Source organism: Camelus ferus, chromosome 2 (genome assembly GCF_009834535.1).
Source record: "Camelus ferus isolate YT-003-E chromosome 2, BCGSAC_Cfer_1.0, whole genome shotgun sequence".
Classification (NCBI taxonomy): Eukaryota; Metazoa; Chordata; class Mammalia; order Artiodactyla; family Camelidae; genus Camelus; species Camelus ferus.
In genome coordinates this window covers 39,671,014-39,697,855 of record NC_045697.1, presented here as the reverse complement: position 1 = coordinate 39,697,855, position 26,842 = coordinate 39,671,014, and the positions used below count along the sequence as shown (strand labels likewise).

At 43.3% G+C, this 26,842-nt stretch overlaps 1 protein-coding gene and 1 long non-coding RNA gene across 2 annotated transcripts in view; one reads left to right on the top strand and one right to left on the bottom strand.

Moving 5' to 3' along the window:
• On the top strand, positions 1 to 5,602 carry LOC116669250. The gene is made up of 3 exons (XR_004326580.1): positions 1 to 562; positions 641 to 647; positions 5,589 to 5,602. It is a non-coding gene; the product is annotated as an uncharacterized LOC116669250 (long non-coding RNA).
• A 1,595-nt stretch (positions 5,603 to 7,197) lies between these two features.
• FAM13A (family with sequence similarity 13 member A) overlaps positions 7,198 to 26,842 on the bottom strand; it is a 266,497-nt gene continuing 246,852 nt past the window's right edge. The window contains 7 exon segments of the mRNA XM_032498189.1: positions 7,198 to 9,541; positions 11,711 to 11,812; positions 12,415 to 12,608; positions 16,992 to 17,056; positions 17,059 to 17,074; positions 18,574 to 18,669; positions 26,375 to 26,458. Coding sequence (XP_032354080.1) covers positions 9,415 to 9,541; positions 11,711 to 11,812; positions 12,415 to 12,608; positions 16,992 to 17,056; positions 17,059 to 17,074; positions 18,574 to 18,669; positions 26,375 to 26,458 — 684 coding nt within the window. The 3' untranslated portion in view covers positions 7,198 to 9,414.

The window sequence follows — 26,842 nt, the reverse complement described above, 5'->3', positions numbered from 1 at the left end:
ATGATAATTATGTGATGTGACGGAGGTGTTAGCTGATGCTATGATGGGACTCGCATTACATTATATTATATTAGTAGATCAAACCAACATGTTGCACATCTTAAATGTACAGTGTTACATGTCAACCATATCTCTGTAAAACTGGAAAAGGAAAATACAGCCAAATCACAGTTCATTGGATGATGGAGATAAAGGTGGAATGAAGGAGGGCATACAGCAGGAACCAGTACAGATCTGAGGTGTAACTCAGAATATTTTGTGTTAGGGTCAAGCATGGAAGAGAAAGTCAATAAAATCAAGGCTAATCTGCAGAATTTTATCATTTCCTTTTTAAAAAGAAATGTAAATATTGGTTGTCTCCAGTTTTCCTTGGCTCCTAGAAATGGAGGCAAGCAGATTTTAAACCAAGAACATGGTTTGTTAAGTCTCTAGAATATCCAAGAACATGGTGCCTGTCTTGCCTTTGTACTACTTTGTTAGTAGTCAAGGTTGCTTCAGTTATGAGTCTTCTGGTTTGTGAATGTCTTGATTTTTAAGGAACACTTTTGGGGAGCATTGATAGGTGCCATTGGCAGGCTCCATCTGCAGACTTACCTGCAGGAACAGTATCTCACAAAGCTGAGGAGGGGCTTGTGACAAGGAAGAGAGTAGGTCCTCTTGGCTTCAGAAATTCTCCTGTGGATTAGATCGAGGGAATTCTCCAGTCAGATGTGACACAGAAACTACCACCATGCCTTTCCAACCCAGGTAAAAGAGGGATTAGCTCACCTGAGAGCAGAGCCCTGCGAAGAGTGTGGCAGATGTCAGTCTCTGACTACAGCTCTTTTCTTTGGGATGCTAACCCAGATGGACTCAAACACAGGCAGGGCTGCTCGCCCACACCGAATCAGGTGTGGGTTTGGGCGTCCATCTGAAACAACTTTCACTTGTGTAGTGAGAAACTGGGACAGGCAACAGAACAGGTGCTGGAGGAGGGGCCCACCGCACTGTGGGCAGACTCTTTGCATCTGTATTAATAGCGGCCTCTCCCACAGATTAGCTAATCCAGGCTTTGGTGCTTTATTTCCTTCTAAAACTAATGGCATGTGTCCTCCTGAGCTGTGTGTGGCATGGAGAAAATTAGTTCAGATGTCAGCTTTTCTTTTTTGTTTTTCTTGCAAGAATGGCAGGATGCTTGGCAGGAGGCACAATCACATGGTCTTCATATCTTTTGAAAGCAGATTTTCTGGGGCCTAATCCCAGGGGAGTTGGATACAATCTCTGGTAATTATTGATTCAGCTCCCATTGGTGTTGAACTTCCTGAGGAATTAAATAAGAACACACACACACTCCTCAGATGAAGGAAAATGTTAAACCAGAAGTCTTTCCCAGTCACTGTTTCGTTAGGATTAGGAGAAAAAGAAAGCCAAAGAGCAGATTCAGAAATGACACCCCATTCCCCACGGTGTCATAAGAAGCTGGAGCTCTTGAGGGCCAAGGTCAACAGCAAGTGCCAACTAGGTACTGGCTTGTGGTCCCAGCAGGACCAGCCTGCCACTGCCAGAGGCTTCTTGTTAAAAATGGGTCTCCTGACCTTTCCTGCCTGGGCGCTCCCAGGAGCTCGGATGTTTGTGTAGTAGACTCAAGGACTCTCAAGTTCAAGTCACTGGCAGATTGTATGGAGATGAGACCTGGAGTTTCTGTTGCCGAGGTGATGGGGGGCAGCACCTCACTCATGCTAGCGTCAGATCATCTGAACCCAAAACTTGCCCTGTTGCCGGCTGAGCAGTGGCACGTCCACTTTGCCCCTCTGGGGCTGATGAGGGCCTGGGGGAGGACCCCAGACCCCACCCAGTCTCTGCCTTGCCCACAGGCTTGATGAAATGTAGCACACTAATTAGGAGCTTCCAAAATCAGCAAGTCTCCTCCCTAGGGTACGCCTAGTTTTTAGGGGTTTAAAAATACACCCTGAGACAGAGATTTCAAGACACCAAACGACCTAGAAATCAGTTCAAAGGTTATTCTGTTCCTTCCCTCCACAGAACTTGGCATTCCCATGTTGGTTTCAGCTGCCATCTCAGTTAATTCTTCTTACGTGTCTGAGCAGATATGGACCTCCCAAAATGTTTCAGGGAGTAGACTTAAGAGGAGTCTTTCCTGCTCTGTGAGGGAGGGAATTTAGCCAGCAAAGATCTTTTGGAGAAAGCTGCACACAGGTTTTGATGCAAATTGCTTTGAGAATAGTCAGAATTTTACTTTTCAGACCAAGAGAATGGGTCAGGTGTTTCCATAAAATCATGCTTACCAGTTAGTACTGATTTGTAAAGGGCTGGAGATGCCCGCTGTTTCTGACTTATACAAACAAGGGATCACAGGGTGAGGGGAGTTGTGGTGAGGGAAATACAATTCCTTTTCTGTAGCAATACAAAATGTCTTGTTGGATTTCCACGTAAGAGCGTATCTTTGTCTCAATGCTGATGATAATAGCCCACCACCATTATTGACTGAAGATTTAGAGTGTGATCCCTTTATGTTCATCCAGGTAAGTTCCATACTAACCTTGGTGAGGCAGCTACGACAATTATTCCCATTTTTCAGATGGAGAAACGGAGACAGGGAGGGTAAGGAGTGTGTCTGGTCACAGAGCTAAGCCATCTGTCTATAGTCTGGATCTTAAGCATCAAGCAGCATTTGGCCTCCACTGGTGTTGGCAAGTGTGCCGATCGCTGTCAATTTTGGATTTTGAATTGACTGAAGCTGCTTATTTCCACAAACACCCAGGATGCAGTCTGCACCCTCTACTTAAACGAGGGACTTGGGATCAGCAGCATCAAAGCCCCTGGAAGCTTATCAGAAACACAGGTTGTTAGGCACCCATGGGACAACTGTACTATTCGACCCCTAGCCAGTATTCCAGCTCAAGAAACCCTGCTCTCTGATATCAGAGAGAAACAGATTCTTCACTGTCTCCCTCCCTGCCTTCCCTCCTCTTTGTCTAATCTTGTCCTGTCATTTTAAGTTCTTCAAAATTAACAGAAAGTTACAGACAAAACACAAAATATCTTACCAGGAAGCACTGAAAGCCGTAGAACCAAAAGCATGACAGGATTTCTTAGCATCTTTGAATTGCTTTTGAAAGAAACTCACATGTAAAAGACTGTGAGTTTCAAGTCACAGTAACAGACATGGAAAACAGGCTTGTGGTTACCAGCGGGGAAGGGAATGGGAAGGGAAAAACTGAGAGTTCGAGATTTGTAGATGCTGACTAGCACATATAAAATAGATAACAAGTTTATACTGCATAGCACAGGGAACTGTATACAATATCTTACAGTAGCTTATGGTGAAAAAGAATATGAAAACAAATATATGTATATTCATGTATGACTGAAGCATTGTGCTGTACACCAGAAATTGACACAACATTGTAAACTCACCATACCTCATTAAAAAAAAAAGTCACAGTAACAGAATTCATACACACAGAGAACCAGCTGAGACATGGAGGTTCTTAGTCCATTTTGCATTGGGGTGCATTCCCTGGGGCAGATGCTGCACAACTCAGAGCCCTTCTCTGGTATAAGCCTTGTTGATGGAGAAGAAAACTAAGAAGCTGTCAACAAGCCAGTTCCTGCCAAATCCCATTTGTTGGCCTGCCAACCAGCATTCTAAAAATGCACTTGGGAATTTTGACTTTTGGCTTTTACTGAATATGAAATTCAACGGTGTATTTATAGCCTTGATAAGCTGACCCAGCTCAGGGAGAACTCTGATACATTTTGTCTTACAAGATTCAGAATCCACTTCTAGAGGAGGTAGTAAGGAGACCATCGAAAGATTAAAGTGGGGAGGGTATAGCTCAAGTGGTAGAGCGCATGCTTAGCATGCACAAGGCCCTGGGTTCAATCCCCAGTACCTCCTCTAAAGATAAATAAGCCTAATTAACCCCCCCAAAATAAAAAAACAATAATACAATAATAAATAAATACTTTAAAAAATTAAAAAAAAAAAGATGGAGTTTAAAAAAAAAGATTGAAAAGGACCTCTCCCTCAACCTCCTGCAGTCTGTCTGAAATTCCCCTTCAGGCTGTCCACTTCCCAGGGGGCAAGGGTGGGGCTTGGGGCTTGGAGGACCCTCGGTCTTTGCACCAGGCTATAGAAGCCGGTGTACTAGGGCCAGCATCACTGTCTGGTCCCGCATCACTGTCTAGTCCCCCTAGTCGCCCGTAGGGGCAACAACGAAATAGGATTTAAGAAAACGGAGGATCAATACCTACTGCCTATTACTTTGGACCCAGTATTTCAAAAATCAAACTATTCAGGGAGAGCTTCAGTTTTGGCAGAAAGCATGCAATTGTGCTGTTAGCAGTGCTGTACCTTCGTGCTCCCGAGTCAGCCATATCTCGGGTTGAATCCTGGTGTCAGGACTGGGACAAGGATCTTTACTCCAATCCTTCATTTTTTAAAAAAATTTCATGTTTACTATATTTTGAATGTCTATTTGAGTCACTTAGAGAACACCTGCAGACCTGACCTCCCCCCAGGGGCGAGGCACTCACCTCACACAACTGAAATGCGCCATCACAGTTTTCTGGTGGCTTCATTAGCTTCAAAGTAGAGAATGGTTCGCGTGTTTACCTATGATGGCCTCCTAGACTTTGGAAATGTACTTAAACAATTGTTTTTCTTAATGTTTTTCTTTCTGCATCCCTCCAGCCTCTTCCATGAATTGTTTCAAAGGCAGCTGAGCACAGAGCACCAGCCTGTTCTTCAACCCAGCATCACAGGCACATCCAGCTTGCGCCCAGTTAGTTTCACCTTCGGGTGCCCTCCCTGGAGACAGAACAACAAATCTTAATCCTCATGAGGCTTCTGAGGAGCTCGGGGAGCAGCGTGATTCCTTACCGAAGGGAAGGGTCAGAGGCCACAGGGTGGTTCCATCACACATTCTGGAGGCTGTCAAAAATTTCAGAACGTTCACAGTTAAAAATATTTTATTGAAGTTTATACAAAATACAGTCATGTACAAAAATGTACATAACAGTTTTTTAAAATTCGGTTTACATTTATAAAAGGAACAACCGTCATTTCAAATAACGTTCTGCTTCCGTGTCATGTAAACATTGCTCTGGGCCCATGTTATTTTACTAAAATTGTATCCACCCTTGGAGATGTCATGATCGTGTGGATGCCTTCAGATTGAGAATTCGATCTGACACACGGATTTCTCGAGCTGCGCATGTGACCACAACTGGCTGGATTCCAGGCAAAATGAGATCCCCTAGAGACATAAGTGCAGTTTCATAGCAGTACGGACTTGCAGCTGTGCGGGTTTCATGCGGCTGCACACCTGCGTAGACCTGTAAGCCTCAGCCTGTCTACACACACCTATTATGAAGGACTGTGGTGGGAGAGCGCAAATACCCACGAGGACGCAGTCCCTACCCGGGAAAGTAGCCAGCGCCACAGTGCGCGCACGTCACCCGGCTCTGGAGCCTGCGGGGGCGGCCACGCTGAGACGTCAGCATACACAATTTCAGTACACACAGATCTGAAAATACGCTTAGCCTATCTTTTGACAAAATGTCGTTTACAGTAGATTTTGAAGGTCGTGTGGGGAAAAAATAAAAAGCAAGGGGATTAATGAAAGGAGAGCACATTCTGGCTTCTGCTAAACCCACGGGCTTCCAAGGAAACACTGCTTCAACGTTTTAGTCCAGTTTTACCCTCCCTGTTGGTTTAACCAAACGGATACTATGAAGAATATCACAAAGGTGTGGGTTTTGGCGCAGAAACCGCCTCTCCTAACCCAGGGAGAAACCCCCTCAGGAAGCAGTGTGTCAGGAAGCCCCACCTTGAAAGCAAAACTGATTTAGACTACAACCAGATTTGCACAAAGCAAAGAGTTATGGCATTCAACTATAAATGTACCAATGGTAGAAAATGATATACCTTTAAGAAAAATTGCATCTTTGTGATCAGATTAAGAATCTCTTAAAAAACTAATAAACTAAATTTTGATTTTCCTTGCAGATCTGTGATCAGTTCTGGATACACGACCCAATTCTGTTTACTGAGAACTAGGCAGCCCCAGAAAGAACCAACTTACCTGGTACCATGGCTGCCCCTTGATTCTGATAATAAACCTTAATATTCACCTTATGAGGAATTCTAAGCTCAACCACATCCATGAAGGCCCATCCCTCAGGACATCTCAGTGCTATACTTATGACACAAGCACAGCCCTGAGGCATTTGTCCTGGGCTAGACATGCCACACCTGGGAACAGGCGCATCCTGTTAACAGCTCTTCCACCACCATGCAACTGTTGCATCAGAATGAGACAAAGCAAAAATCACACTGATACTACAAACAGAGGCACTGCTGATCCTTCCGTTGGCAATGAATAATAATCTTTTGACTTCCAACTGGCAACCAAAAGGAAGAAATCTAATTATTAGCTCCTAATGAATTAGGTAGCAATTAAAAGAAAATTGGTCCTCCAGTTTGAAATATGATTTGGTCTTTCATGGAAATTTCCCCTGAACTGGAGATCACTGACACTGTGTGAGCTTTCTCCTACCAGCACAAGACACAATTTCAGCTGTCTTGAAAAACTTCTCAGCAGGCCCTTGGCCTAAACCTTGCACATACATGTCTAAAAAGTGAACTCCAAATGCAGTGCTTCAAAGATAAAACAATAATGCTACCGTACTTAATATAAACAGCTCTTGCAAGGTTTACTCCAGACAAAAACACAATAAAAGCAAACGCCTGGGAAAGTGACAAGCCCCTGCTATCTCTGATTCTTACAATCATACACTCAAGTTTATTACGCTTTACTTTTACTTATCATTGTTATTAAATAACCCTTGACATTTATTTTGTTGGCATGTCCTAATACACACACACACACACACACACACACACACACACTCTCCCCCCCCCCCCCCCAAGAGAGCAAAGGACAAACCGCAGTCCTGAGTGTTCTGTGTGAAGCCAATTAAGACACTGCTTCTAGGGCTCTGAGACTCAGGGCTGCAGAAATGGTTGCTGTGGAAATAAATTTGCCTCCGCATTTCTGGCGGAGCCGGAACCCACCGACTAACATGTCTTCAGATAGAATCCAGCATAAACAGGGCTCCTCCCCTTCATTTGTTCTTCATTTATTCTAGGAAATATATTGATGATTAGAAACTACAAAAGAAAACACGACATTCCATACACTATTTATTTTACTATAACTTGGTGTCTTCTTTTATTCAATCATACAAATTTGAGTGGGGGGGTTTCCTGAATAAATCTTTTACTTAATTTACCTTTGGCAGAGACAATAGATTTCAAAACATTTAGTAGCTTCTCATTTATATAGATTTTCCTCTTTTCAAGTTCTGTAGCATATCAGTATTTTCAAAACAATACTCAAACAAATGTGCTTTGAAAGTCAACTGGTAATGATTTGATTTATATTATAGCTTATTTAAGAGAATAACTACTCAGAAAGGACAAACTAGACATGTATTTGTTTTAAAAAATACAATTTTTGGTCATGTGAATGATTCATGTTCCGATTTCAAAAATAGAAAACGTCCTAAAGTGCATCATTTTATTTATAATATAACTCCTTGAAATTATCGCAATCTGCAATGTAAACAGCAGAGCCAAGAATACCAAACTATATATATATATATATATAGTAGGATTACGTACCATCTTTAGATGTGTAGATTAAACCAGGGCACTTCCAACACATAGCTCATGCTTTTATATAATTTTCTTTAAGAGCAAACTTAAAGGTATTCTTTTCCCCCTACTCCTGATGGAAAGGATTTTCATCTGATAGACAGCTGCTACCTCATTTCAACTATGGAAAATGCTGCTATGAATCCAATCTGACCGGACGGTTTCTCAAGAACCCACTTCGGAAACTGGTAACTGGTCAGAAAGAGTTTTCTCATTATTATTATTAAACAAAACAAAATGGTACCCCTTTGTCGTCCTGTTCATTCTGCACCATTATCTGCCAAAGGCAGAGCCCACCAAAACACTTTCTCTGGGCAGCCTGAGGCTGGTGTGCAGAACCCTGTGCTCAACCTCACAAAGCACAAAGGGGCTGGGCTGGACAGGCAGAGCCAGAACCCACTTTCCTCAGTGTAGACACAGAAGGTCAGAAGGTAACAACAAGTCAAAAGATGGCGTCAGCACACTGAAGAGATGAATGATTTGGTGTCTTCAACTCCCTGGTCCCTCCAAAATGTCTAATGTAGACAGCTTTGTGACACAGTCCTTGAAGAAAGTATAATCATAACTGGCTACACAACATTATTTTTTCTCTTTACATGTGATCTTGAAAATAGTGTGATTTAGATTCTGCCTTAGGCTGAGCTCTGAGGGCTACACTTACCCCTCAGTTAGAAGATTTTTAGTGCAGGTTTACTTTAAAAGAAAAAAATTAAACGCTGGTTAAGTACTCAGGAGGCTGAGAATACAAGCTCTTTCTCTCTCATGATCCTCTACCCTTGAGCTAAGAATGAAGCAAGACCCTTCTGTTTGGCTAGAGCCAAAACGAAACCAAAACCCAAACAGGCTTCCATGGCATGATGGCCTTGCTTAGCATTTGATGTTAAGATTTGAGGCTGACAAGTGCAGTCAGCGTTTGGGAGAGAATTCCCCAGCTCTTCACTCCTGCCTAACTGAACAATCTGCATGGACATAGCTACTGCTATATCCCCCCACCCCCCGTCCTCTGCAGGTGGTCCAGCCCCACCCAGTCAGGGAACACAGGTCTCTGTTGCTGAGGACGTCGTGAAGAAACAAGGTCAGACAGAGGACCGCCCTGCCGCAGGGGGCAGACGTGGCTCCCGTCTACCCGAGAGCTGAGCAGGGAGAGGCGCAGCTCTGGGGAAAGGTCGCGATAATGGCCAAGGCAGCAAACAGGGCTCCAGTGCATCTTCCCACTTTGCTGGGTCCGAAGAGGACACAGAGGTGCCTAGCCAGCTCGCTCTTCGGAGTCAAGTCCTGAGCTGGTCTTTGTCACAGTTAGACAGAGAATGGTCTGTTTCTCAGTTATCCAGGGAAGGGCAGGGGACATTCTCTGCAGATAAGTGTGTCTCAATGTAGTGATTCATCGCTGCAGTGTCAGCGTCTGCGTGTGTCTGTGTGCACCGGGGTGCGTGGCGACTGTGACTTTCCCTTACAGAAGCCCTGCGTGAGGCGGGCTGCCTCCTTCCATCTAGGTGGCTTCTGAGGCAGCCAATGGAAACTGGAGTTGACCCCAGTGGCCTTGAGGCAGCAGGGCTACATGCCTTGTAGGTCCAGCTCTGAGGCTGACTTCAGTTTCTGCGGAGCTGCTATTCGCCAAGGGAGGCGGGGTGGGGGGGAAGGCCTCTGCCCCCCTGCACCCCAGCCCCCTCTGCTCAGATGGGGCTGCCTCCTCACATGGACTTGGAGTCAGTGTCTCTCTTGCTGATGAGCACCTCCAAGAGCCTTAGTTTTGCCTTAATGTGCTTATACTCATTGTATTCTTCAGCCATAGGAGTGCGGTCTTCCTTCTGCACGTTTCTAATGGAAACAAAGGGAAAAGGGGCGGATGATCATTTGCTGTCTCTCCTAGAGGATACTGTTCATCAGGTGAATTATCATCATGTGGAAATTTGCAGTTTATCACCCTGTAGAATCAGCGTTGCCAGGTGTCACTTGCTATCAAGACTGGAGCTGGCTTTAGGGTAAGCGGTGAAAGACAGCGTTCCCCAGAAGGCACCATGCAACTGGGCTGTTAGAGTTAACCTGGCATCTTGCAGAATGATGTGAAGGACTAAGACATGCAGACACTTTCTCTCTCTGCTGCTGCTATGTATGCATTCACATTCAGGGTCTCCATACACTGCAAGTCTTTATTTACCCTGAATGCTTACTCACTTTTACATATTTCATCTGATGGACCATTAAATTTCTAATTAGCAACTGGTATAACCATAATTTACAGGGTTTTTTTCAAAAACAGAGTTAATACTCCTACTTCTTACGAAAATTAGTCTCAGAATTCAGCAACTGGATCACAGAATACTAATGAGCCTGTACAGTTAACTGAGTAATTTTATATGCATACTTTTCATATGCACAAGTATTAATTGAGAGCTGATTATAGGGCAAGCACTGTGCTAAGTACTTGAGATCTGAGATACAACACTACCCTCAGGAGAGCTGGATGAAGCGGTGCCGTTACTCACATTCTCCCCCATCATGCAGTGTGGTCCTGCTTCACATTTTGCTTAGAAATGCACACATCAAACATGCAAACACCAGGCTTCCTTTTCTTCTTATTAATAAGCAAACATGGGAAAGGGGATAGCTTGGGGCTTATTTAACTGTGTGCAACGAACTGATTTTATCCCTGCTCTGCCTGTTCAAGGAAAGGATCCTGGATGGCTCCTAGCAGAGGGCAGCAAGGAGAAGAGGGCATCTGACCCCAGCCCCGGCCGGGTCCCGTGAGGGGCTTCACTCGCCTCAGATGCGAAGTGATGGACCTGGATTCTGTGATAGTTGAAGTCCCTCACAGTCCTTAACTTGTATGGTGATTACTGATTTCCATCAATTGTATTTTCTTAAAACTTGTGAAGGTTATAGAATTATAGGATATCTGCGCATAATGTGAATATAAACATATGGGGAAAATGAACAGATAAAGCAAAAATATGCTTGGGAAGAAGACCACAATGAAACACATCAAAACATTAATCCTGGTTTGTCTTTGAGTATTATGATTAGTGTTATTTGGGATATTATTTTCTTTAACCGTTTATCATATTTTCTAAACATCCTACAATTCACAGAGAAAGAAAAGCAAATACTTAAATATAAAAATTAATAAATCTTGAGAAAATCATAATAGGACAGATCCAAATCAGAGATCCTAAAAATAAATGTATACAGTCACTGAAATAAACTGGAATACAGCACATTTTAAAGGCCAAAGTTAATTGTTACGATACTTTTATTCCCCAATACTTTGGAGAAGTATGAAAGAGGACTCAGAGAAACTGTACTTATGTTGTTTAAATAATTTGGATTAAAATAAAATCACTTCGTAATGATAAAACTTAATCCAACATAAGAGATAGAAATCTATCTCGTTCTATGCTTGTCTCATGCTGTGATTTAAGACACCCTGTGTGCAGTCACTTGTAAACACGGAAGGCTCTTCCTCAGCATAATGCTACACGATGATGATTACATCACGCCTTAAGACGCATTAGTGAAGGGTACCCTGTCAGTCACAAGCGCTCGCTGCTTTTGTGTATTGTGCATTCGACTTGACAACTATCATCTTCGCTTTTAAAATGAGCTTAAAAACCAGTAAGATTTAGAGTGCCACTTTCCTTATTTCTCCTTAAAGTTTATTAAGATGAAAAAACAAAACCAAAAATCAAAACCAGTGCTGTCAGCTAGAAACTTAGCTTTAAGCTGCTCATTTTAGATTAGAATTTGATGTGACAGATTAGTTTTACAAACATTAGCTGACTCTGCATCAGTCTTGGATACGCTCCAAGGAGCATTTCTTCTTGAAGGACCACACAAACCTCACCATCTCACAGGAAACCTCGAAGGGGTCCTGGGCACAGACCCAAGGTTACAGGAAGGAGGCGGGGCAGTTTCCACATGGGAGGCAATGCACAGATCTGACAGAGAAAAGAGACAGATGGGGTGGGGGAGGAAAACACACGCACTTACCTTCCATTTTGTCTGAAAAAATTGTCTTCAAAGTCACGAAGTTTCTTTCGAATCCTTTTCTTTTCTTCTCTCATTTCCTGAAGGTGTTCCAAGAGTTCTGGTCTAAGGGGGGCAGAGGAATTTCAAGCAAACTGAGTTAAATCTGAATTGTTATAAATGTTATGAATGTGCAGCTTGACAGGGTTGTGGAGAAAGCGGAAAGCACATGAATACAGGAACTGTCAGGGAGTTCAGGGTCAGCAGGAAGGGATGTTTCCTACCCGCTGGAAGCCAGAGCATGCTGACAATAGACACGGTTTCCGGGGCTCCTGCAAGGCTCCTGTTACTAATGAGTTCTTTGGGCTTGTGAAATCCCATGGCGCTTTGTCGAATTTTGCTTTGAAGGAAAGAGATGACACCTATCTGTGCTCAGTGTGTGTTAAATGGTGAGCTGTGGAGACCAGAACCACACAATGCCATCACAGAGACCTTCTGACTGTTTACGCAAGATCTCAGATGCTCCCTCAAATAACAGGGGATGAAGCTTATAAAAACACTGAGCCAGAAGTTTAAAAACAAACACACACTGTTTTATCTGCATGGATGCACCCCAGGTAAGTCACTCATGTTTTGTCAGCCAATTTAGTTAAGTACAAAGGCTAAAATAATATTTTAGAAAGTTATTTTCACCAAAACATTCCAATACTACCCCCCAAATAACATACATTGAAGCAGCATGGAGATTTGAAAGCCCGGTGTCCTGGCTGCATTTTGATGGTATTTTCTCATCCATTGGGGAAATAAATCCGTCAGCATCATCTTCAAATTGGTCCAGAAAGCAACGGGCACTGAATTCGGTTTTCAGGGTGACTGTGAAGTCTGGCTTTGTGTTATCATCCTCCGAACCCTCCTCTTCTTCCTGGAGATACAGAGCAACCACAATAAAAATCTGGTTACTTTTTCTGGCCCTCTTGCATTACGAGAATCACTTAACGGTCATTTAATTACCCAGACACCATATAGTTTCTTCTTTAAATCTATGTTTAGCAACACATGTGCACATGATGTATATGTTACTGAATATCTGTATGTTCACAGTAAATAAGACAAACACTGAACACAGCTACTCAACAGGGAAAAAAATTATAAAAAAATTTCATATACAGCACAATTAACAGCTGTCAAGGCCGAGGGCAGATCTTCAATCTCCTTGCTTGGTCTATGGAAGCAAATGCTTCATTATTAATTTTTTAAAAATTAAACTCCCTTTAAAATTTACAGAGTAAAAGTGGCTTTTCAGTTAATAGTTTAAAGTTTCTCTTTTGTGTCAGAGGAAGTAGCAAGTCCCATCCATGCAGTTTTTATAAGAAGTGAGATAACGCATGTCAAGTACCTGATCAGGTACCCCTGGGGCACAGGCAGCTCAGCTCAGCCGCTCAGCCTTGCCCCAATCCCCTCCCTTCCCTCCCCCGCAAGGAGGAAGAGCAGGTGGAATCACCTGCTGTGAACTCCATGGAGGGAGAGATTGGGCCTCTCTGTTCACTGCTGCCCCCACAGATCAGCCCATGTCTGCCTACATTTGGTGCTCAATAAATGTCTTGTTAGTCAAGTAATTCAGTTTTAAAAGAGAAATCCAAATTACTATTAAGAGCATATTAAAGCCCGAGACAGTTAAGAAATGAAGCCAGAGGTCTCAGCCTCATCAATTATACCCCGAGCTCCTGACAGAACTTAAAAATGTGAGATCGTGTCTTGTAGATATTGATAACTCAGTGTTTTTTTTACAATGAAGCTAAGCAAAACTGTTCTCAGTAAGCTGTGAAAATCACAGGAAAAAGAAACAGCACAGCAGATCTTCAGATTATAAGACCATCAGGTTGCTGTGGATACTGAGTAGATTCTAGACGGAATCAATATATAGATAACATAGGAGTAATTAGAAACAATCAGTCAACAGTGACTAGCACTGGCTCCTTGAAAACAAATCACAAAAACTAACCATTCTTCCTTTTGTCATAGGAATAGCAAAATATCTGGATTTCAATAAAGAATGAGGTGTGTTGATCTGTGGCAGGAGAGCTGGCTGTGAAGGCTTACGCAGGGGGCTGCTGCACTGCTGCTGTGGACGCGGAGGGAGGGCTCTGGCAGGCTCTTTACCTGACCGACATTCACCAACATTCACCAGTCACTTGGATAAGGCGCCAGAGGGATATTCACAAAACGTGCAGATAATACAGTGGGTAGGGATATCTGGTGTGTTGGAATACAAAATCTAGATTTAGTCTATGTCGTAAGGCTGGAATAGAAGTATAAAAAGTTAACCAACCCGAAAAACTCAAGGTCCTATAATTAGATGAGAAAAAGACACATGGACACTAAGCAGCCCTTGGAAAAGGAAGCTGGGGTTGGTATAAATCAGAAGCGAGGTGAGGCCACAAGACCTGGTTCTCATCTGAGGGCAGGTATGCCTCCAGGGGACGTCTGGCAATGTCTGGAGGCACTTTTAGTTGTCACACTGGGGCGGGGGTGGTTGGAGTGCACTGCTCGCACCCAGTGGGTGGAGGCCAGCCCCCCACAACAGAGTTATCTGGCTCCAAATGTCTGCAGACTGAGGTCGAGGCATCCTGCCCCAGAAAGACTCAGATGAACTCAAAGTTCACTGACAGTCACGCAGGCATAGACTTGTAGAACTGACTCCGGATCAAGGTCAGGACTAGTCCTTGGTCCACTGTCCTTCTGCTTAAATCGTATCTAGAATAATGTTCAGTTCTGGGTGTCAGTACTTAAGAGGGATACAGAGAGACTGGTGTGGGCGTACAGAGCCGAGCCACTAGTCTGCTGGAAGGTCTGGAGCCCGTATCATGCGAGAAACAGTGAGAAGAACCTGGAGGAAAAACAGTTCACAGGGGTGGGGAGGCGTAGGCAGAGCCGGTGACTGTAAACAGACGCAGTGCCCTCAGGGAAGCAGCAGGATCCAATTCCAGGTTGTACCACAGGCAAAACTAAGCCTATTATGTAGGAAGTCATCCAATACAAATAGTAGTAACTCCAAATATTATGATTTAATTCTTTTCATTAATTGTAATATTTTATAGTTATTAAACCTATCCATTCTGAAATTACATATTATATAATGACTATATTGTAGTCAATAATTTTTAAAATGATAATCATAAAACTAATAATTAACTAATAACACTGATGCTAAGCCCACGTAATGAGTGACCTTACTCTCTTCATCACTGCAAACTTTTCAAGCGTGAGGATGGAAGCACTTCTCAGGGACAATGTCTCTATTCTGCCAGAGAAGTTTCAGAGAGAATTCTTAGCTGCATAGAACTGACTAGCTGATCTGCAGGATTTGGGGGTTGGAGGACCTAGAGCTTCAGAACTTGAGCTGACTCTCTCCAACAGCTGGGGCCTTCCCACAAGCATTTATAGCCAGGGACGGTTTTCAAAGAAACCATTTAGATGCAATCTTTTCATCTGCACACACACACACACCAAATTCTAAATTGTATCACAATTGCTGAGAAGTAATACAATCCAATCACATGCTGATAAGCTTGGCCAACTGGAACAAAATGAACTAAAAGGCAACACTGTTTACAAAAGCAAAGTAATCATTGTAAAATTATCTGAAATTTTGACCACCATGAGGACCAGGAGAAGAACCATGGCCAAAATATACTTGTGAAAAAAATAAACTAAGCTAAAAGATAAGATTGGGAAGAACATCCTCTTTTCAAAAGAGCATCATTCATGTAGCTTCATTTGTTTCATGAGGCAATTAGTAAGTGTCATATGTGGGATGTGTTCAAGAACACATTTTTATCCAGGAACAGTTTTATCGCATACTTCTAAGAGAAATATGCTAATTTTCATTCACACAATTGCCCAAATTTCTTCAATTACAGTGATTTAATTCTGGTGTAAAATTACCAGCAAGACAATATTTGTCTTCTTTTATCAACATCAAGTCTTATTGCAAAAAAAAAAGTAGCTCTAATTTTTAAGATACAATGTAAGATATTTGCCTAAATTTCACAGTTAGAGCATTTTTTATAAAACAAGTTCTAGTTAAGTTAATATGAAGAGTGAACACAATCACTGCCTGACACTTGAATGTGAGGTCTATGAAGTAGTTGAGACCCTTGAGAGGTAAGAAAAGGAACAGAGTTAACAGAAGAGGGGACCTTGCAGCCTCTGCTTCCTTACCTCAGTTACGAGGAGACTCAGGCAAGAAAATGGAGCAGTTCTCAACTGGTGTCCCCCCGTACAAATGGGGCCCCCATATTTTGAAATAATCATTCCTAACTACACTAAATAAATGCCACCCCAGACTTGGGATTGCCACAGAAATATGACAAGTGAAACTCTTAAAACTCACTTCTGTTTGGGGTTTTTGTCCCCCTTCCGACTTAACTGCTGGAAAAAACAATCACTGATTTTAAAAAATGATTGACTTTGACGTTTCATCTCTGGAGCCCTGTGTAAGGCAGTCAGCGTGTTCAGCTGTCTAGAAACAAAAACATGAAAGAGGCTGATCTTAGTCCAGGCCAATTAGGTCTGTACAGAGCCGTGGACACAGTCTGTCCCCTCTACGCTAGCAAAAGCAGCCACTGAGGACAAGGATTATCTGTATACACTCCAGTATTACCACTGGGGGAAAACCAGAGTGTGTGTCCCAGTGACTGCTGGTCAGAGCACAGAGGACTAAATGTGCCAGGGGGAAGGCCACAGGAAGGGAGGGTGGGTGAGACTGAAAATCTGTCAAAGACAACTAAGAGATTTGTCTATAAAATAATTTTTTTTTTTTTACTGTGTGCTATATATATTGCCTTTGTTGATTTTGGTTTTTCTATAAACTCAGCAAATGAGATCTTTTTAAAAAAAGTTACGCGATGAGCTAATTTAACAAAATTTTAGAGTACAGAAAATCCATTCCCCAAATAGAGGGAAAAAAATACCCAAAACAAAAAACATCGTGAAAACAAAACAAAAATCCCAGCAAGCAAAATAAATACCAAACAATAACAAACAAAACAAAATGAAAAGCGGGGGAATCAAATGAAACTAAGGAGATCAGCTGATCTATAACGTAAATCAAAGAGGATTGTTTAAAGTTGGTCAGAAGCAGCTATGGATTTTTAGGGAACGCTGCAGGAAGCTGTCAACAAAGGACCCGATCACAGCCCCTTTCTATCCACTGGAGAGAGGGAGGCGCGGGGTCAGGGAGGGAGGGCACCGAGGACGGGATGGTCGTGGGTGTAGCAGGCGGTAAGCAGCAGGAGGTCTTCACCTTTATCTCCTTGAAGAAGGAAGCAGTTTCGCCCTCGATAATTGGCTGCAGCAAAGGGCTTCTCGCTTGCTGGAAGGGGAACCCTGCGACAGGCGTTAAGAGGCAGGTTACATGGCGAACCCTGTTCCCTTCCCCTCTGACTCACCACTATTTATTTCTGCCTTTTAACTCCAGACCCTGACCCCTCCCCACCAAGGACTCCCAGGAAATCCAGGAAGAAACAGCCCAAGTTCTTGCCCAAGTTGCTGCTTCACTTCAGAGCCCCTCACCCCCACAACCACGGGGGTCACAGGAGAGCAAGGACAGCACAAGAGAGTCAACCAAGCATGCAGAACCACCTGAGGAGAAGCCCCTGCCTCCCCACTTCCCTCCCAATCACAGTAACTTCAAGAACAACTGTAATAGCACAAGCTCTTGCGATGCAAAGGTCATCGAGGACAGCGAGGCTGTCCATTCACGTATTTAGGGACACCAAGGACTTCCGACTGGAGAATGAAAATGGTTCCTTAGCTTTAATCCTTTTGTTGGTTAGTTTACTGATTTATTCTGCAGGACATTTCTAGAAAAGTAAACATAAACACACCTGCCTGAGGTCTCTGGACCCTGCCCCGTTCATAGGAACAAATACACTGTTTAAAAGACAGGCAGAGACCACATCTTGGGCCTAGAAATAAACTGGGGAGATTTGAAGCAAGACTCAATCGGAGAGCAGCAGCTAAGGAGAATGCACACGCCAGCACCAACATAAAAGCGAGGCTGTGTCTGCTCATTGCAGAGCCCAAAAGCCACCAGGGGAAGCCCCGGGGTCCCCCGGGAGGAGAGCGCTGAAATGGAGGCACAGGACGCAGGAGATGGACGGGGTGGGGACACTGCCCTTGTGGCTGGGCTGGCCAAGCCCAGGCTGAGATTGGGGAGGGGAGCCAGCTGGCCGGGGCCTGGAAGGCCTTCCCAGAGCTCAGGGCCAGTCACTGTTTCCTACTCTTGACAAAATCCAAATTGAGGAGCCGAAAGCAGCCAAGTCCAAGGATGGCGGCCACTGAGCACGGTTCACAGTTGTCAGCTGCCCCTCCCGTCCTTCCACCTCACACTTCCTACGTCCTCCAAAAAGAGGGAGGCTCCCTCACTGGAGCTCCTCAGAGGACTTCTCCCTTGGTATGATTCCAGAGGGGCTGACCCTAATCCTGGAGGTGGAGAGAAGATCATGAACAGAGGACCCTTAAGACCAGAGAGGCACCCTCTAGAGTGGGGGCCCTGGAGACAGCACGGCCCTGTCCCCTCAGTGCTCTGTCTCTGAGGAAAGGGTTGGGGAGCTGGCCCAGCACATGTCAGATGGGTGTATTCAGTCAAAGCATCTCCCCCAGAGGGAAAAACATTCAGTCAGCTTCAGATCTGCTCATTTTCGACAAATGTAGCCTCAGAAGTCTTTGATAAATTCTTCATCCCTCAAGCTTAGCGGCCACTGATACTAAGGGCAGGTTCAACTATGAAAGACTGTTCTTTCATCAGCAGGCAAGTTAGGGCCCTATTAATACAGCAGGGCCCGCTCAGCCGGGACACTGACTGGAGTGCGGGGCGTACTCACGATGCTGGGGATGGAGCTGGCTCGGGACAGGATCTGTTTGACCAGGCGGTACCTGTCGTACAGTGGCTTCATGACCTGGCGTTCATTCTTGCTCACCTGAAATGCAAGAACAGCAGAGCTGAGGAGCTGGCTCCTGGTGGCTGGGAGACTTGCATGCTCGGGGCAGAGAGAAAGCACAGGTGAGTCAGCGGATGTCCCACCATTCTTGCAAAATTTATTTCAACTGATAATATTAGTCAGTGGCCATGTAAAATATCTACTTTAGCGGCAGATCATTGGAAGTCACTCCATCAGCCATACTGCTTTTCCTCAATCAAAACTATGATCATTATTAGTCATTAGTTCCCTATTTAAAACCCCTGGGGGTTCAGAGTTTCCAGATGATTTACTATTTTCCAGGTCCAGGGAAGAAGAAGGCATGTATTTCTGTTACGCTGCTTACCAGGCAGTTCTGTAATCATTAAAAAAAAAAAAAAAGTCTCTCTTCCCTATGGAATTGTTGTGTTTTTAAGGACAAATTCTGGCAAACAGTAGGTATTCAAGGAACATATGCTGATAGGATACATGGGCTGATTCATCTCTGTATCCCTAAAATCAGGCACAGGGCTCAAAATGTTTGAAGTCCTGACTCCACAGGCAGAGGGGAGAAATCAAGCCCAGCCCCCTGGTGCACCACCTGCCGCTTCTCCTCCTCCCACCGACTCCAGCGCCAGAGAGCAACGAGGTTATGTCATACCTCCTCGTCTGTCTCCCTCTGTCCTGGAATGGCCTCCTCTCTGCTCCTTGGTTTGAGAAAGTCCAGACCAAGAGTCCCCGCCCTCCCCCGTGCAGCCGTCTGCTGACCTCCCCCTCTCTGGAAGACCTGCTCATTCTCTCCTGGTGTCACCTACTGCAACCTGTGTGCACCTTGTAACTCACCTATGCTCTTCTATAGACAGAATGTTCGGGTCCCCCTCCTGTACCAAATTCATATGTTGAAAACGAATCCCCAGTGTGATGGCATTTGGAGGCGGGGCCTTGGGGAGGCGATTAGGTCACGAGGGTGGAGCCCTCATGAGTGGGATTAGTGCCCCCTGTAAAAGAGACCCCAGGGAGCTCCCTATGTGAGGACAGCAAAAAGACAGCTGTTTATGAAGCGGAAGGTGGGCCCTCACCAGACCCTGGCACTTTGATCTTGGACTTCCCAGCCTCCAGAACTGTGAGAGGTAAATTTCAACTGTTTATAAACCACCTGGTCTACAGTATTTTGTCATAGCCACCCCAAAGGCTGACACATTTATATTCTGCAGTAACTATTTGTTGACACGTCTGTCTTCTCTTTGGACTGTAAGCCCCTCGAGAGCAGGAGTTTGTGCTTCTGTATCCCTGGCAACTATTTCAGTGCCTGACATGAAAACTATATTCCACAAATATCTGCAAAAGAGGAGAATGGACATTTCAAATGTAAACAGGTATGCCACATTCACATGTATACGTTTGCTTACTTAAACGGAGCAAGAGATGAAGTAACTGTGCTTCAAGTTTGCTGTTGGTCATCTGCATTTTCTTTCTATCATACACATAAGGCAAGAGTGACAGAGGCGAGGAAGGGCAAATAGTATCAGCTTTGATCATTTCTCTTACAGGCCTTCAACTTTGAAGGCGACTCTGGATTAGGCATGAATGGATTATACTTTGTTGCCTTTTTTATTTGCCTTTCTCAAAGTGGTCAACAATAAGCGAACTCTGGCTAAACTTCACAAGCTAGACATTATGCAAAAACATCCTGATTTATTTTCTATCACCAGCAGTAATAATAATAACCATTTCTTTCTGTCTCTTCCTGTTACCACAATTCAAGAGGCAGGCGGTATTTTTTTCTGGCTTTTACCATCTACCACATCAAAAGGAGTTTTTAAATTGGTATTTCATGAAAGATGACTGTCAAAACTGGAAGGGAACACACAAATTAATTTCTACAAAAAGAGTGAGGATTGACCCACAGGTGTTAGTAACTACATACCTACCACAACGGCTAAAACAAAGTACAGTGTCAAGTGTCAGAAAGAATGCTGAGCAGCTGGGACTCTCTCACTGCTGCAGGGGTGGGACGTGTTGGGAACCTGTTTGGCAGTATCTCCTAAAGCTAAACATATGACTCATCAATTCCATTCTTAAGTACACACCAAACAAACGTGGCCATAAGACATATAAATGTCACCAAAAGACATATATTATAAGAATGTTCATAGAAGCACTTTTATAACAACCCCAAACTGGAAACCATCCAGATGCCCAACAGCAGTAGAATAAATAAGGTGGGTTTCCAAAATTGAATACATGCCATGAGAATGAATGAGTCACAGCTATAAGCAACATCACTGCATCACGGATCAGTCTCACAAAAATAAAGCCAAGGAAAACAAGCTAGACACCTAAGAATGTATACTGTAAGATTAAGTTTAAAAATAAGCAAGTCAAATCTATAGTGTTCTAAGTCAGGATTATTGTTTTTGTTGCTGGGTGGAAGGTGATAGTATTGACTGGAAGGGGACAGGATAAGGGCTTCCAGAGAAGGTTGGCAACATTTTATTTCTTGACCTGGATGTTGGTTACCTGGACTTGTCTACTTTATGAAAATTTATCAATATTCATATTTATAATTTGGGCTCTTTTCTGTATTTAATAGCCACAAAGAAATGTAAGGAATAGAAATGAGTGACTTGTACCATCTCACATGTAAAATGACAAAATTTAGGAACACATGGAATACTTTTTTTTAACATAAGATGTATCCATTAAATGTGTTTGCAGATGAGATTAAGGCACATCCTAACTGTCAACACATGACTTGTGGTGAAAAATTATTGTGAAAGATAAACAACAGATGGTTTAGTGACCAAAAGACATACAGAAAATAAAAATAATAAGGAGCCAGCATTCCCCACTGCAGACTAGCATCCTGCTACTACATCTGACCCTTGAACAACGTGGGTTTGAAATGCACAGGTCCACTTATATGTGGACTTTTGTCAATGGTAAATACTACATTACTACACGGTCTGCGGTTGGTTGAATTCATGGATTCTGAACCTTGGATGTGGAGGGACTGTGGATACAGAGAGCTGGCTCTAAGCTATAGTCAGATTTTCAATTATGCTGAGAGTTGAACAAGGCCTAACCTCTGCCATCGGTCAATGGTCAACTGTGGTTGCTTGGCAGAAACATCTTTGGATTGTAAAAGGATACACTGGATTTTGGAAGGAGACTTAGTGGTAAAATTACCAGATATGGCAAATTTGAAAGAAACCAATTTCCTTTCTAATTCTTTGTTTGAAAACCAGATATTCTAGTTAGAGTAGATCAAGAGGATAGCTGGCTTATATTTGGCTTATGACACTGATATTTAGATTTTCTATGAATTGTTCATTTATAAAATTAATGACCCTTAGAATTAATCACCTGTGAGTGATCTGATAAAATCCAGTTTTTGACTAGAGAGAGTCAAAACTCCTCATCATTCCACCAAAGTTAACACTGACATTTGCTAGAAGTATTGAAACATGGAAAGTATCAGTGATCTTTAAGTCTGAGGTGGTGGAAAGAATCCTACTTGATTTACACAAGAATTATTTCCATGATATATGTCTGAAGCCAAAGGCTTGGTGATACCAATAGTCAATATGACTTTCCCCCATCATAAAGCCACTTCTCATGCAGTTATCAGTGCTGGATTTGCGAGCAGAGCCAAAATCTAACCAAGAGTAAAGAAACAAAGCAGCACCTTGTGAACTATTAAAAAGGGGCTGCTGATATTAAATAGACTGTGGGAAAACTGGAAGCTGACAATCTTATTCTCAGGTCATAAGCTGCTCAGGGACTCCACCACTAACCACGAATGGGCCTGTGAACGAGCCAGTGACGTTCTCTGAGCCTCTGCAGAATTCAGATTAGAAAATCTTTATGATCCATAATTATTTGAAAGTGACTTTAGGCTAAGCATCTATTGTCTTTTCAACATACTTTCACTCCTTTTGCTTCAAACCTTTAGTTTTCATTTAAGTGGCAGCACTGAGTGGCTTTCAATGTGTAGGAATAGGGTTAAGATGAAGATGTATTTTTGCACACAGAGCAAGACAACACGTAAATCTAGATATGAAGATCTGATGGGTGAAGGTAGCGCCTTCCACTCCATCTTTGTTTTTGATGAAAAGAAATCTTCATCAACTGGTCTCTTTCTACCTAAATCTCAGAGAATATGTCAAAGTACAGAGGGAACACCAGCCAGTATTGTCCACATTTAAGCAGAGGCAAGTCTCGAACGGCAGTCACAAAGGCCTGATTAGAGGAAAGCATTTGTTTTTTGTGATGGTGTTTGTCTTAGCCTCAAATAAAGCTTCTCTACAGAAACATCAACTTGGTTGTTGTTATCTGGACAGTGCAGCAAAGGTGAAAGAGACAATGACTGATGTTTTTAACTTGAAAAAAAGAGATGACACTGGAACCATGGGATGTTAAAGCTAGAAGAGCCTTGTTTTTTAATGTGGTAAAGCTGAGCACCCAAGAGGAACTGATCTGCCCAAGGCAACAGAGCCGAGTCCAGAACCCAGGTGCACTAACTCCCTGTCCAGTTTTCTTTCCGTCTACAAATAAGCAAGACATGAAGTGAAGCAGGATCTTAACACAGGGACCTAAAGACGTATTAAAAATGTCACAAGATAGCATTTTCCTCTGATAGGGTTTGACCAAGTTATCATCTTAATGTAAAGAATTCCACCTCCAAGCTGAAAGTTCTGCCTGTATTGAGTTCACAAAGATTTCTAGTTCTGAACAGTAGCAAAGAGGCCCCACTTTGGGAGAGATTATGCCCCAGACAGATGACAAGAAATGACACTGCCCCCAAATCTCATCAGTACAACAAAAAGTGGTCTGAATTTGTGTGGGGAGGGGTACCTCTGAATTAAAGGACTGCTAGTGAGAGAAGACAAATGAGATGGATTCTTATAATTGCTGATTTAGAAAATGACTCTCTTTTCTGTTTTATTGGGTAAAAACAAGTAGGCTGACAGTGCAAAGATCAGATAATCCCAAACAGCAGGTAACTAAACGATAGTATTTATATAAATCTGCTTTAGAATTTGTATTTAAATTTGAACATGGTATGTTTAGTGTCATGTTAGTTCCTGGGCTTTAAAACCCAAGACTAAAATACATCAGTGAGGACCCAGAAGCTCTGAGCAAGCCACCCAGTCTCCCATTTACACCAACATCGAGGTCTGAAAAGGTTATGTGGTGAGCTGCACTGGTTCTGTGATGCGGTGTTCTGATGAGACCCTAAAATGTTGAAAAGGACACCCTTTAATAATAATTCCTAGGGCAGGTATGTAAATGAGCATGTCAGTTTTCCATACATGTCCCTGTCTGTAGGATATCCTGTTAAAGCAAACAGCCTTGTTAAAAAAGTGTACAGAAGTAGCAGATAATTGTTTTGGCCTGTGATTAGGACTGTTAGTGTCCTTTTAAACCAGAATCTGCAGACTCAGGAAAAACCATCAGGCTCTAAGCATCTGCTTTTCTAGAAAAACTTGGGGTTTGGAATGACACTTTATCTCTGGAAGTTTATGTACTTTTCTTTTAAGAGGAGTGTTGCCCAAATGGTATTTACAAGTCCAGGGTCCATGGTGACACCACAGATCTAAGAATGGAAATTCCACTCCTTGATTTTCAGACTGGCCAGATATCAAGTGAACTCTGCTTTTCCTGAGGAGGCTGGAGTATCATGTTTCAGAGAGAGGCAGAGAGTCTGAGCTGGGCCCAGGAATAAATGACACTCAGACTTTGTAGCGCACTGGTCCCCTGCCCTAAGAGATGCTAAACTCCAGAGCCCAAAAGTGTTCTTCCTTCATCTGAAAGAATGATGAAAGAAAGGGCTGAGAATTAATATTTCATATTTCTAATGATAAGAGTGCTAAAAAATGCACACTTCTCCTGATTCAATCATTTAATAAGTAGGCAGCAGAGGGCAGAACATAGAATTGTAACAGAAGCGAAACCTGTCATTCACTGAGGAATCCCCTAAAGCCACTCTGCCCTACTTTCTCAGTGCCAGACAGCCTACAGGTAAATGTGTGTGTGTGTGTAATGTCATCTAGTCTCCATGACAACCTACAGCAGACATCTATCACACAGACAAAGCACTGACGCTCGGACAGTTACCTAAGCAGCCCAAAGTCACAGAGCTAGTCTTAGCAGGGCTGAGGTTTGAGTCCAGGTTGGGCTCTCCCAGGGCCTGCACACTGCCACACCCCAGGCAGAACGAGAGCCTCTGTGCCCTCCTCAGAGCAACAAATACCCCGCCACACAAACCCCTGAACTGGCAGTAAGGTGAAGACTAGAATGCAGTTGAGGGATCCCAGGGGCCACAGGCCAGCGAGTCTTTCAAGGATTCATAACCTGAATCCACACAGTGAAAAGAAGGAAGACACATAAGTCCCTCCTCCGTCACCGAGGCCGGCCTGGTGTCAGTGAGGAGATCTACACTTACAGGCTCAGCCTGCCGTGGGGAAGGGGTTCCCTCTGCTAGAAGAGTTCAGTTCTATCGCTCCAAGTTCTGAATACCCCAGAAGAGAAGGACAAAGTTTCACAATACGTGTGAGCTCCAGTGCAGTTCCTGTTTGGTCCAATGCCTTTAAAAAGAAATCCAAACAAAACTTGGATTGAAATATGACCATTATCCCAGAGTGCCAGTGTTTTTCCACTGCAGGGATGGGCCAGCAAAATCAATCAGCAAAGCTCTAGCTGTTTATTTTTAAATTTAAACCTCACACATTCAGAACCAAAATACCATGGAGGATTAATGGACAGAGAGTTTACTGGGCACATACTATGTGTCGGGTCTTGGGCTAGACACTGAGGGTCAGGTTTATCATCATGTAAACAAAACCCAGAATCCCTGCCATCACAGTCGAGTGCATTATTCTGGAAGCTTCCTTACTTAAAAGAGCATATTTTGATGAAAAGACTATCTCGATTATACAGCTATGGCTGAGACTGGAAAAGAGACCTAGGCATTTTGGCGATATGAAAAACCCACCTGTGAACATAAATTCATGGTTCTTTATACCTGCTCTTAAGAACGTGTGTTCCTAACAGAGGTTACTAAGAGTCACTGACAAGGCTCTCTGATTACACGTTCCCTGAGGACTGGAGCACAAGCCTGTTCTACTACTGCCTCCCCCAGGACTGACAACAAGCACTCAATAAACGCACTTGCTGAAAAACAAACTGTTTCAAAAGTTCCCTGCTGTTATAAAAAGGCAAAGCCGTATTTTGGATTCCTCACACTTTTTGGTTCTCGACGGCAGCTGGAATATCTCTATAGACAGACACTGGCTGCAAACTGCACTACAAGGAAACTGAATGTGAGGGCAAATCATTTTAGTTTAGCACCTTCTTTTTATGGATCAGAACGCCTAGAGCCAGTGACAATTTACAGGGGTAGACTGAGGGACAAGCAAGTGTCCTCACTCTAAGGCTCTATGGACCAATTCACACCCCCCTCCACCATTTTCCCCTTAAAGCAGAACACTAGTGACTACATTTTATTTGCCAGCTAATTTTCCTTTGGAGTGTAATTAAATTCAGCACCTGTGAGATAGGCGGAACTCTTATCATAGGTTTAGCCTTCAGAAAGCTGAGTTCTGGTGAATGTATACAGTAATTTAAACATCAGGGAACTTCATCTGCAAAATATTGAACATAGAAGATCCATTTCTAAAGCCAGGTAATTGACCCCCACAGAAAATTCAGCGCACTCACATACCGGCCGTCCATGAATGCTTTCGTAATACAGCAGAGCTTTCTGCAGGGCTACTTTCTCATTAGCAATCTGGTCTTTGGTCATATCCTGTATGAACACAAGGATAGAGAAATGAGAGAGGGGAAAACACTTATGAACAGCCCAACTTTTGTTATACAAATTTTCCGAAGTTAAAAAGAATCTTAGATAACTGCTCTCCCTAGCTCTACCCAAAGCTCACTATAGGCATGAGCTATTCCTGACCTCTTGCTAGAAATATAGCTTTGCAGAAGCATCGCCTACTGGTACTCACCTCCCAAGAGACAGCAAAGGCATGCTGAATACTCAGGTAAGCCAGGCTGTGAGGCACACAGGGCTTAGCCTAATGGCTGAAGCAATGACTACAGTTGCAGGAAACACATTCCCAAAGGTTTGTCTATAATCCTCCCACCTCAGAGAGTCACCAGTCTTTTAACCTAAACAAGTCCATTC